At 37.6% G+C, this 13,358-nt stretch overlaps 2 protein-coding genes across 6 annotated transcripts in view; both read right to left on the bottom strand.

The window, feature by feature from the left end:
• LOC108737447 (protein vein) overlaps positions 1 to 4,590 on the bottom strand; it is a 79,688-nt gene extending 75,098 nt beyond the window's left edge. For all 5 annotated transcript variants that reach the window (XM_018470299.2, XM_018470300.1, XM_018470301.1 and 2 more), the window contains exon 1: positions 2,646 to 4,590. In XM_018470299.2, the coding sequence (XP_018325801.1) occupies positions 2,646 to 3,645 (1,000 nt within the window). In that variant the 5' untranslated portion in view covers positions 3,646 to 4,590. The remainder of the gene's footprint in view (positions 1 to 2,645) is intronic.
• A 99-nt stretch (positions 4,591 to 4,689) lies between these two features.
• Positions 4,690 to 13,071, bottom strand: LOC112906782. The gene is made up of 2 exons (XM_025981690.1): positions 11,127 to 13,071; positions 4,690 to 4,826 (listed from the first exon to the last, which is right to left on the bottom strand). Exons 1-2 carry the CDS (start codon positions 12,124 to 12,126, stop codon positions 4,690 to 4,692), a joined length of 1,137 nt encoding a protein of 378 aa, XP_025837475.1. The 5' UTR covers positions 12,127 to 13,071.
• Between the last annotated feature and the right edge of the window lie 287 nt (positions 13,072 to 13,358).

Raw genomic sequence — 13,358 nt, 5'->3', positions numbered from 1 at the left:
GCGCAATTAAAGTATTTCCTTAAATGAGGGGTTGTTATGTTGATTTTGATTTGATTATCAATAAGTGAAAATGTCAAAGACAGCAGAGCTATGTGATTTAAAGATAAAAAAATAAAACTGACTGATTATAATAACGTTTTCTTTATTTTTCTCTCAAAACATGATCCTTATAAGGAAGTTTCGGTTTTGGCCGAAACTGAGACCGTTGCCGAAATTCGGTTTCGGTCGTAAAAACCAGTTTCGGTCGGACACTATTAATGACCCTTTTTTCTTTTAAATTGAGGCTTAAAAGTCAATTGACGTAACTTTACCCGCTACTTGTTCAAAGTGTATTATGTATTAAACATATAGAGAAACGCAGATTTTCAAAAAAATTTACTTAAAATTTTCTACGAAAATATTGGAACCTTATAGTTTTATAGTTACCTACTAGAGGAAATTCTGAAAGTCCTATTAAGTTTCTATCGCTGTTTTGTGAAAGTATTATCCAGAATCTCGATAAACAGAAATTTCATGTAACACAGGGTTCCTAGCAAAGCCAAAATTAAATTCGAAATATACGAACTACAAAATATCGAATGGTAAATAAACGTTAACCGAATTATCTTCCGTTTTGCTCTGCACTTACTTCGGTATACACACGCATGATTATTATCCTTTAACAGACACACTATACCCTATAGTAGAGCGCGACGATGTAAACATATAGCCATATGTTCGATACCGTGACAGAATATCATCGACAGTTTGAAAATTTTCATCTGAAACGACATGCGTAAGTATGTGCTGTCATTTGTTACGTCAGCGTGCCATTTCATCTCAGAAGAATAATTCTGGGTCGCCTAGAATCATCGGTAATGTATTTCTGAGTATTATGCATGTATGTAATAAATGTTGTACCTACACGTAAATGTATGTAAGTATGTAGGTAGGTACGCGTATCACGTGAGGAAGTGCGGGCTAAAACAGTCAATTTAATTGCGCTTTCATGTTAACTCAATGGTCACATTTATAACGCGTATAGAACATAAGAAGCATTTCAATTCTAGTACTAGTCGCGATGCGTTTAACCGATCCTCTTATCTTTTAGAAAATGTATCATCGATTGAACTATTGCACTGTTGGTCATTTCATAAAATGCCCGGACTAACAGACGATTGGAAGAGTATATGCCAATAAATTTATAATTTATAAAATGCCCAGACAACTAGGACAATTTAATGATAGCCCGACATTGTATGAACTGTTTAGACATTTCGTGAAGTATGCACATCGTTTTTGAAGAAGTTATTGTAATTTGTGCAAATGAATTTCGTAAGTTGTCCAAAATCTTAAATCCGAAGGTAGATATTTTAAATAGCTATAAAGAGATTACTAATTGGTACTGATACTTTTTAATAAAAATAGCTTTTATTATTTTTAACATCGTGAGTAATCTGATAAGTTGTTTGTATAATTCTGAAATCAATTAAAAATAAAAACAGGTTCTTAATTTTACTTTTATCTGATTAATTTATTAAAAAATACACATAGAATTTATTGTTCCAATCAGTCACTCTATAGCTAGAGGGAAACTTCTATCTGTACACCCTGTATCCACTAAATCCTTGGATCATTCCTTCAGAGTAATCTAAAGATATTCTAGGTGTGCTATTAAAAATACCTTGAAATCTTACTCAATATGTAAAATCCATCAAATTTTTCATAATATAATTTCATTAGTTTAAAATATCCCTAAAATATTTATTAAGTATCAATTTCATCATTTGTCATTTATACTATCGCGTTCTAATCTAGGACCATTATCGTATTTTTTATTGCAGTGTAACAAAAATTAGGATACAGTTATGGGCATGTTTGTCATATTTTTTCAGTACATTTTAATGCCTATTCACTGAGCGTTACTAAATAATTTAGTGATAAATGATTATGACGACAGAACAAGCTCTTGCTGATCAGATGATTTGTTCGATATGAATTTCAGTTGTTATTGTTGCAATAAAATTATAAACAAGTGTTATTGATAAAATTACCGATTTACTTTTTTGCAATATGAAAGGAATTTGTTCTCGAAACGTAAAGTACAGGGAACCGATAAAGCGATATGAAAATCAACATTGACTAACTTATATAACCGGAATGTTTGTATTTAATTAATACAAGCATTATTTTTAATGGGTGCACCCTTCGTAAGCAACATATTCATGTACTACATGTTATTTTGAATAGTTTTGGTTGCGAAATTTTGTAGTGATTGTTCGAAGCCTTTTATTAATTGAAAAGTAAATCAGTCATGGATATAGGTAGATGCCTTATTTTATTTTAGAACAAATTGGCCGACATTATTTTTATGTATTATTGACAAAAAAGTATCTGTGAGAATTGAGATTTGAGAAAGGTATTAAATAAAGTGTAGAAAGTACAGAAATTTTTATGATTCCAAATCGAAAAGGAAGATGTCAACGTAAGTTTTCGACCTTTAACTTATCGTTTATTGAATAACTGGAATGTGGAAAGTATCTGTTATAGTTAGATAGTCAAAGCACTGTGATAACTTTCAAACGTTGATGAAATCGGAAATCATTCAGTTCTAGGTTGAAAACTTCATCTTTTTAATAGTAAATTGATGGTATTGGGATACTTACCGAAATTTTTTCTGGTGATCCTTCGAATCTCTTCGAGATCGCGATTTTTTCGGTCCTTAATCCTTTTTTTCTTAAGCACTGGCATACCTACGAGAGAGTAGTTATGCATGCCGTCACTGTCGAGGAACAAGAAGTACTCTTTTGACTGAAGAATCTGCGCTTTGACTAGACCGTGCGTCCTTTCGGAGACCTCGGATTCGCAGTTCATGTCCTTGGTATCGTTATAAAAGGTCAGCCTCAATGTATCGTCGATGGCAAAGGGCGTTTTAAATTTTTCGAGTATACGAAACGTTACCGAATAATTGTGGATGCGATTGGAGCTCATGCTTTCAGCTTTGGCCCTTACCACCGTGTTCGCAATGTAGGCTTTTCGGCCCACGTCCTGTCTTTGGCATCGGTAGCTCCTTTTCCTTGACCTTTTCTTATCGGAAGATCTTTGAGGTCGTGACACGATGCGGCGAACATCATCCTCATCGTATGACGTAGCACCCTTTGATAAGGGGCCGTTCGTTAATCGGTATGGTTCGAGATCGTTAACGACACGGGTACTGGATAGGGGTGGTGGGAAGATCAATGTCTCTATCTTACCAGAAGGCTTGGGTCGTTCGTTGACGTGTGTAGCTTGGGCCTCTGGATGTCGAGATTTCATAATTTGTTGATGGGAAGAGTGTCGAATTCGATGGTGTCTTAATCTAAGCTGTCTGGTTTGCCCGATGGTCGATGGGCGAACGTAACTATTGCTTTGGAACGTATTATAAGGAGCAGTATTGCTTTTCCGGAGGTAATTTTTCGAAGTAGTGAAAAGTCTTTCAAGAAAATGATTAGAATATGATGCAGAAGGCGAGTCTGTTACACTAACTGAGGTATAGGAATTCCACGCACTAACGTCACCGCTCATTGTGGAAAGTCTTCTATCTATGGGGAAACCAGAACAACCCAAAAATGCTAAAATCACTAGAAATATAAAACATACACATTTTCCGAACGATAATTCATACATGTCTAGGGATTGGCGCGAGTCCGTTCCCTAAGTTCTAGCGGCGCCCCGTTGGCAATGGCCGGCCAGGTCCTTGGATCCTTCGAGCTTTTGTATGAACCCCCGCAGGATCATCTTTCCACATATTCGCGTCGCGTCGGTTCGAAAGATCCAACGCGTTTACATTTCGCACGCACCGATCAAACACTACTGTTCTTCGTCTATCTCACTGTTTTCCGAAACGATCATCCCTTTAAAGACTTTTCCTCTGAATTGCAATAGAACAGATGAGAAAAGAAGACAAGACACTATCCTAGATGACCGACTCCTGCCAGTTATGCTACTTAAGCGACAATCAGAGCCCGAGAATACTTTTGGCAACTGCTCTCTACACGCGGTATATTTATAAAAGGAAAGAAAAGTAAAACGATTGCTCCTGATTGATACCCGACTGCAGATCAAAGAGGTAAAGGAGCGCGCGTCGCGATGTCTCACTACGGACGGCGGGGTCGTTGTGACTGACTGACGACGACGGCGACGGACTCCAATACTGGAAATCCGTCAAGTCCACGTGTACAATAGTATAAATATATACGTATTGTATACGTTAATTGCAATTCGTTTATTTAATTATTTGTTTTCCTTTTCCTTTTATCATTGCACCATTAATACCAAACAGGATCAGCGGTGCGGTGGCTGGTGACCGGACTTGTTATTAGCAAGAGACAAATCGATCGTTCTCGATCGATTGATCGATCTTTCGCAGTTGGTGAGTGACTAATATAATTCAACAACAATGCACTGTGTTCTCGCGCTGTCGCAGGGATTCGGGTGGCGACGAGGACGCAACAATAAACTCGTACTCGAGCGATGTTTACCGATAGGAAGCTCAAGCTACACTGAGGCGGTCACGACGGCGCATCTGGTGGCAGACGCTAGAAACTTGGGCTTGGAATCGCTTGATGTGTTGTAGATAGACAATGTTTCCAATATACTAACGTCCGTCGTCGCGACGCTACTTTAATTCTCGTTTTTCTTTATTTTACGGGCCGCGAGGTGCTCGCGCGTCTAGACTTCGACGTCCGTCCGTTTGTTCTTCGGTAGCACGGTCGCCGTCATCGGCGGATTATCACCGGCATCGGCATCGACATCGCCACCGAGAGAGAGGAAATTCATCGCGCTTTCCCATGCTGCGCTTTGCCATGCTGATGCTGTGCTTTACCGATGTCGATAGATAGTTCTTCTTTCTTTTAAAATACACAGGCCGATGCAAAAGGTTCGCTAACTTCGATCGAGATTATTTTTATGAGACGTCGTCTCGAAGACTTTGACGTCGGCGACGGCATCGATAAAACGTCGCGAGAGTCCACCTCTCCTTATAATAATGGCTAATTACGAAAGTGTGCATCTGTGTGCCGCTCGCACACGAAAACCTTTAAAGTAGTAGGCGTCAGAGTATTACTCAAGAGAATTATCTCTTGTAATAGATCGCATAATTATTACCTACCCCTTTTATTTTTTAACTCACTCATTTAGTTGAAGAAAAATTTATTAAATCGGCAGGTAGCTTTATTGTAACAGTTTTACCAATATCATTATGGTAATTATGTGAATGCAAAAAATAAGTATTGAAATGAAACAATATATCGTAGACGAACTCTAGAAAAAAATCTTTTTAAAATTCAACCCCCAAAGGAGTGAAAAGGAGGTTCAAAATTTGATGTATCGATCAACACACAACTTGACCCGTCGAGTCTGTAAAGTTTAAGTTTTGTACAAAGGTTCCTTATACAACCGTGTGATCTACTGCAAGATAGTTTTAAAAATGCGAGGGCGCTACGTTATAAAGTTATAAAAAATGTCAATTTCACTACGCACTACCGGCAAAGGATCGTCCAAATACGGCTAAAAAGTTGCTTGATTTCAACATTAAATTTTTAATCTAATTGTTTAGCCTTTCACTTTCAAATCTTATCATAAGTAAGATGGATTTACTCATTAATGACGACAATACTATAAGAAAGGCATACTTTTGCCTAGATGTCAACACTTCATGCTTAAATACCTATAATAATTCAACAAAAGGACCCTGCTAGATCATTAAGGAAAATGACCCTCTCTCAAACCCTTTGAAACTGGATTGGATTCTGGCAATTCTCGACATCTAGATCAAAAGTCTTGATGGGCTCTAAGTCTTAAAAACTCATCTTTTTGAGATATGGTCCCTTAAAGTTGCATTCCTCCGTAAGGACTTGCAAGGTATAATTATACCTATTATAGGTACTGAATACGATCAAGTATACATGTACTATGTGTATTGCATATTAGGGATGTGTAATTATTTTGGACCAAGAATTGTATTTAGAGGTGCAATCAGATACCAACACATGCGGCGTATAAGGTGTTGGTGTCTAATTACACCTCAGGGTACACCAACTGTATCCATAAGTACATTATGACGTTGAGGTGCACTACACTTTTGCAGAGTTTATTACCATCCCTGGTTCGAAACCATGACACATTCATAATATGCAATACCCATAGGTATAATACGTCAACATATGCCTATATGTATACTTGGATGTACTCAATATCTACGTATAATAGGTATAATTGTACCTTGGAAGTCCTTACGGAAGAATGTAACTTTAAGAGATCATATCTCAAAAAGATGACTTTTTATGAGGTAGCATCCATTGAGACTTTTGATCTACTCGTCGAGAACTACCAAAATCGACAGTTTCAAAAAGTTTGACAGAGAGCCATTTTCCGTAAGGATATAGCGGGGTCCTTTGAGCAGAATATTGAAACTATCCATTTTCACATCTACTTGACTACTTGACGAAAAAGGTATACTATATTTTTTATATAATCGAAACAGCTCATAAAAATTAATTGATTCATTACGATGATATCAATACCAAGAAGGTATACTACATTTCCCACCATAATCTACGCTTAGTCCTTAGTAGATCCATAGCGCGTTACACAAGGCAATCAGAAAATCCTCTCTCCTTATAGCCTAACGTAAGCCCAAGGTGTATAGCGTTTCAGACATATGAATTTGGATGGATGACACATAGCGCTTATAATTTATTAAAGAAATAAAAGTACCATGCTTTTTAATGCTTCAGTTTATTAGAGTTTTACTCTACAATTGTATTTAGACATTTACCAAGCGTACTTATTGTTAATTACTAGTTCTACCCAAATGTCTATCCAACCAGTTTTGAGACTGACGACCTAATGATGATGATGACCCAAAAAGAAAGCTTTTGGGTGTTTCATTCCTACCAGCTACTAATGCTGTGGGCGGGTAGCCTCTTCGGGCACGTCGGACGTTAGGGCGGAAGGCCTTCAGCCTCCTTTTGGGTAGGTAGTGGTTAGGGTGAAAAAGATGAGATGGACCAAACGAACACAGAAAAGAGTGAAAGATTATCTGTGGAATATTACTGCCCCAGCATTTGCCTAAGTGATCCAAGGAAACCGCAGGAAAATTTGGACTAGGGCAGACGGACTGGGAATCGAACGGGTGTCCTGAGTGCTATAAGCAATGGTATAAACCTTTAGGTCATGTCGCTTGGTAATTTACTTAATCCATGCAATTATTTACTTAAATAGATGGTTAAGTTTACCTGGCATAATATTTAAACGGGAATTCCAAATATTTATTCAGTTCTTGTGCAGTTTGTAGGGTTACAATATAATAAATAATTTCACTGTTATAATTGGTAATAAAGGCCTAAAAATGCGAAACAATTGTAAAGTAAAATTCTAATAACCTGAAACATTAAAATTAAAATATTTTGTATCGCACCCACTAGGATATCAGTGCAACATCAATCATGTCGTTCTTCGTTATCGTAACCTAGTGATTCTGTCAGTCAGTGTTTGGTCACACACGCTACCGAATTCTAAAATTTGGACGAATTGTACCTGTGACCTTATAACTGAGTAATTAACTGAATGCTGATACTTAATTATCTCAACACATTAAAAACTTCGGTTAAATCCAGAATGTTGAAAGTAGTTCCATCTTTTAATTAGACGTTTTAATTGTAAAGCAGTTTCATAATTTTCACATAGTTTCCCAAAATGATATTTCAAATGTAATTAAGTTGACCCGTACCTTTCTGCTTCGAATTGTTTTGTTATCTGGTATAGATATTTACATGATAATATGACTAATAATACGGTTAACAAAAATGCAACATTTTTCAATATAANTAGAGGTCTAGACCATTGCTTAGCATTCGGGAGGACGCCGGTTCGATTCCGGGTCCGTCTGCCTTGGTCCAAGTTTTTCAGTGGTTTCCTTGGATCACTTAGGCAAATGCTGGGGCAGTAATATTTCACAGATAATCTTTCATTCTTTTCTGTCTTCATTTGGTCCGTGTCATCTTTCTCACCCGAACCACCACCCACCCATTCCCACGATTCCTGAATGCAGGCTGAAGAGGGCCTTCCGCCCTACCTTCCGGTGTAGTCCGGAGGGACAGCCCGCCCACCAGCGTTACTGGCTGGTGGGAATGAAACACCCAAAAGTTTTTTAACAGCTGAGCAACTGCTTTGGTTTGCTCACGTGATAAATTGTAACCATCATAAAATGAATTCCGTCGCTGTTATAGCGGACAGTTGTAGTAAAAAATATTAAACGATCGATTCAGAAAATAAACAATTCTACTTACTAATTTAGAAATTATGCGAATCACTGCAAGCCGCTACTGAGAAATTTGTTAGTAGGTAATAACAATCAATTTTGTATCTTTCTGATTATCCTCTATAGTGTTGACAAGGATCGTAATTTGTTGTTTAGCAGCATTCTTTTATTTCGTAATGTTGCGTATGGTAATTCGATTTCTTTTTTAGATATAATCGGTTACAAACATTTTTCTATTGTTTTACAGGAATAATATTATATAGCAACCGTTTTTGAAGATAAAATCAACGAACGATAAGACTGACAATGACATTATCAACACGCTCTAGAAAATGTCGCTGTCACTATTTTTGGAATACAAAATAAAGTAATAAGAAATCGCGGAATTAGTTGTCATATTTCGAATACAAGATTGTTAATCCACTCCCCTCTTATAACGTTCCCTTCTCCACTACTCCAACATTACGTAATACTCCAGTGACCATTTTTATCTAAAAATATCGCGCAAAATACCGGAAAATCACTATGTATTATCCTAGAATTTTTAACAAAAATACGATATTACGCAACACATCCCCCTGTAACGTTTTACAAAGCCGTATCTGTGCTTTCGATTCCAGAAATTTCAAAAACATCATAAAAAAAAGTGCCTGATAAAAGTTTTTGCCGCCAGAAGTTAAAAACAGTGTAAATCAGCCTTTAGTTATCTAGGATAATAATCCCAATTATTGGATTTGCACATAATAACGACACACATCGTTAATCGCGGGCATCTACTTAGTTAGGCTGGGCGCAAGGTCGTGGTCTGGCGACCTCAGAGCAACACCGAGGAGCAACATTTTAATCAAATATTCCAAGCCGATAAAGATAAAAAAGAGGACGTGGCGCAGTGATTAATCTAGGTTGATCGTGACTCATTATTGTGAAAAAGAAATTTCCTTCGTTCATGGCAACAAAGAGCTCAATGTGGAAACTAATTTCTTCTTCGAGGAAACTTGAAACTTGATACTTGAAAACAGTATTCAGCAATACGGTGTAGTGTTAGAAAAAAAGAAGTAAAGTGCGTGTCCAATATTTTAAGATTTAATTAAAGATGACCGTTAGGATGTGGAGTGAAAAAAGTGGGAAAATTCAATATTAATGACTAGTGTCCGACCGAAAGTTCGGTTTCGGTCGAGTTTCGGCAAAAAAACGAGTTTCGGTTTAGTTTCGGTTTCGGCGGCAAACCTGCTGAAACTACGACCGAAACCGAAACTGCGTTCGGGAGTTCTCGCGCTCTGCTCGGTCATGTTCGGCGCGTTAAATTAGTAGTTTACTCTTTGTTTTTGTTGAAGTTTAGTGTCATTCAACATGACGAATTAAGTTTAGAAGTAGTTAATTTGTTCTTAATTAAGATAAAAGTGATTTATTTTGTTTTGTTTATTACTTAAATATTAAGTTCCTATACCTATTGTGATATTAGGTAACAATAACAAAAGTAATTTTATGTTTAATATTATATAAAAAAAAGCATGAATAATCTTCAAAAGAAAAATGAGTCGTCTACTATACTTACTCAAATAAAAATCTCACCTATTTTAAGTATTTTTAAGGCGCAATTAAAGTATTTCCTTAAATAACCCCTCATTTATGTTGATTTTGATTTGATTATCAATAAGTGAAAATGTCAAAGACTGCAGAGCTATGTAATTTAAAGATAAAAAAATAAAACTGACTGATTGTAATAACGTTTTCTTTATTTTTCTCTCAAAACATGATCCTTATAAGGANGAAACTTCTATCTGTACACCTTGTATCCACTAAATCCTTGGATCATTCCTTCAGAGTAATCTAAAGATATTCTAGGTGTGCTATTAAAAATACCTTGAAATCTTACTCAAGATGTAAAATCTATCAAATTTTTCATAATATAATTTCATTAGTTTAAAATATCCCTAAAATATTTATTAAGTATCAATTTCATCATTTGTCATTTATACTATCGCGTTCTAATCTAGGACCATTATCGTATTTTTTATTGCAGTGTAACAAAAATTAGGATACAGTTATGGGCATGTTTGTCATATTTTTTCAGTACATTTTAATGCCTATTCACTGAGCGTTACTAAATAATTTAGTGATAAATGATTATGACGACAGAACAAGCTCTTGCTGATCAGATGATTTGTTCGATATGAATTTCAGTTGTTATTGTTGCAATAAAATTATAAACAAGTGTTATTGATAAAATTACCGATTTACTTTTTTGCAATATGAAAGGAATTTGTTCTCGAAACGTAAAGTACAGGGAACCGATAAAGCGATATGAAAATCAACATTGACTAACTTATATAACCGGAATGTTTGTATTTAATTAATACAAGCATTATTTTTAATGGGTGCACCCTTCGTAAGCAACATATTCATGTAGTACATGTTATTTTGAATAGTTTTGGTTGCGAAATTTTGTAGTGATTGTCCGAAGCCTTTTATTAATTGAAAAGTAAATCAGTCATGGATATAGGTAGATGCCTTATTTTATTTTAGATTAAATTGGCCGACATTATTTTTATGTATTATTGACAAAAAAGTATCTGTGAGAATTGAGATTTGAGAAAGGTATTAAATAAAGTGTAGAAAGTACAGAAATTTTTATGATTCCAAATCGAAAAGGAAGATGTCAACGTAAGTTTTCGACCTTTAACTTATCGTTTATTGAATAACTGGAATGTGGAAAGTATCTGTTATAGTTAGATAGTCAAAGCACTGTGATAACTTTCAAACGTTGATGAAATCGGAAATCATTCAGTTCTAGGTTGAAAACTTCATCTTTTTAATAGTAAATTGATGGTATTGGGATACTTACCGAAATTTTTTCTGGTGATCCTTCGAATCTCTTCGAGATCGCGATTTTTTCGGTCCTTAATCCTTTTTTTCTTAAGCACTGGCATACCTACGAGAGAGTAGTTATGCATGCCGTCACTGTCGAGGAACAAGAAGTACTCTTTTGACTGAAGAATCTGCGCTTTGACTAGACCGTGCGTCCTTTCGGAGACCTCGGATTCGCAGTTCATGTCCTTGGTATCGTTATAAAAGGTCAGCCTCAATGTATCGTCGATGGCAAAGGGCGTTTTAAATTTTTCGAGTATACGAAACGTTACCGAATAATTGTGGATGCGATTGGAGCTCATGCTTTCAGCTTTGGCCCTTACCACCGTGTTCGCAATGTAGGCTTTTCGGCCCACGTCCTGTCTTTGGCATCGGTAGCTCCTTTTCCTTGACCTTTTCTTATCGGAAGATCTTTGAGGTCGTGACACGATGCGGCGAACATCATCCTCATCGTATGACGTAGCACCCTTTGATAAGGGGCCGTTCGTTAATCGGTATGGTTCGAGATCGTTAACGACACGGGTACTGGATAGGGGTGGTGGGAAGATCAATGTCTCTATCTTACCAGAAGGCTTGGGTCGTTCGTTGACGTGTGTAGCTTGGGCCTCTGGATGTCGAGATTTCATAATTTGTTGATGGGAAGAGTGTCGAATTCGATGGTGTCTTAATCTAAGCTGTCTGGTTTGCCCGATGGTCGATGGGCGAACGTAACTATTGCTTTGGAACGTATTATAAGGAGCAGTATTGCTTTTCCGGAGGTAATTTTTCGAAGTAGTGAAAAGTCTTTCAAGAAAATGATTAGAATATGATGCAGAAGGCGAGTCTGTTACACTAACTGAGGTATAGGAATTCCACGCACTAACGTCACCGCTCATTGTGGAAAGTCTTCTATCTATGGGGAAACCAGAACAACCCAAAAATGCTAAAATCACTAGAAATATAAAACATACACATTTTCCGAACGATAATTCATACATGTCTAGGGATTGGCGCGAGTCCGTTCCCTAAGTTCTAGCGGCGCCCCGTTGGCAATGGCCGGCCAGGTCCTTGGATCCTTCGAGCTTTTGTATGAACCCCCGCAGGATCATCTTTCCACATATTCGCGTCGCGTCGGTTCGAAAGATCCAACGCGTTTACATTTCGCACGCACCGATCAAACACTACTGTTCTTCGTCTATCTCACTGTTTTCCGAAACGATCATCCCTTTAAAGACTTTTCCTCTGAATTGCAATAGAACAGATGAGAAAAGAAGACAAGACACTATCCTAGATGACCGACTCCTGCCAGTTATGCTACTTAAGCGACAATCAGAGCCCGAGAATACTTTTGGCAACTGCTCTCTACACGCGGTATATTTATAAAAGGAAAGAAAAGTAAAACGATTGCTCCTGATTGATACCCGACTGCAGATCAAAGAGGTAAAGGAGCGCGCGTCGCGATGTCTCACTACGGACGGCGGGGTCGTTGTGACTGACTGACGACGACGGCGACGGACTCCAATACTGGAAATCCGTCAAGTCCACGTGTACAATAGTATAAATATATACGTATTGTATACGTTAATTGCAATTCGTTTATTTAATTATTTGTTTTCCTTTTCCTTTTATCATTGCACCATTAATACCAAACAGGATCAGCGGTGCGGTGGCTGGTGACCGGACTTGTTATTAGCAAGAGACAAATCGATCGTTCTCGATCGATTGATCGATCTTTCGCAGTTGGTGAGTGACTAATATAATTCAACAACAATGCACTGTGTTCTCGCGCTGTCGCAGGGATTCGGGTGGCGACGAGGACGCAACAATAAACTCGTACTCGAGCGATGTTTACCGATAGGAAGCTCAAGCTACACTGAGGCGGTCACGACGGCGCATCTGGTGGCAGACGCTAGAAACTTGGGCTTGGAATCGCTTGATGTGTTGTAGATAGACAATGTTTCCAATATACTAACGTCCGTCGTCGCGACGCTACTTTAATTCTCGTTTTTCTTTATTTTACGGGCCGCGAGGTGCTCGCGCGTCTAGACTTCGACGTCCGTCCGTTTGTTCTTCGGTAGCACGGTCGCCGTCATCGGCGGATTATCACCGGCATCGGCATCGACATCGCCACCGAGAGAGAGGAAATTCATCGCGCTTTCCCATGCTGCGCTTTGCCATGCTGATGCTGTGCTTTACCGATGTCGATAGATAGTTCTTCTTTCTTTTAAAA

Source organism: Agrilus planipennis, unplaced genomic scaffold (assembly GCF_000699045.2).
Source record: "Agrilus planipennis isolate EAB-ADULT unplaced genomic scaffold, Apla_2.0 scaffold143, whole genome shotgun sequence".
NCBI lineage: Eukaryota > Metazoa > Arthropoda > Insecta > Coleoptera > Buprestidae > Agrilus > Agrilus planipennis.
The sequence above is the reverse complement of the archived record's forward strand: the minus strand, read 5'-3'. Positions and strand labels throughout refer to the sequence as shown.

What these genes read in the sequence shown, in the direction of transcription:
- LOC112906782 (XM_025981690.1), bottom strand. Translation starts at nt 12,126, where the DNA reads ATGTATGAATTATCGTTCGGAAAATGTGTATGTTTTATATTTCTAGTG. An exon ending in GATCACCAGAAAAAATTTCG is followed by an intron (nt 4,827 to 11,126) that starts GTAAGTATCCCA and finishes GCACAGCATCAG; the next exon opens with CATGGCAAAGCGCAGCATGG.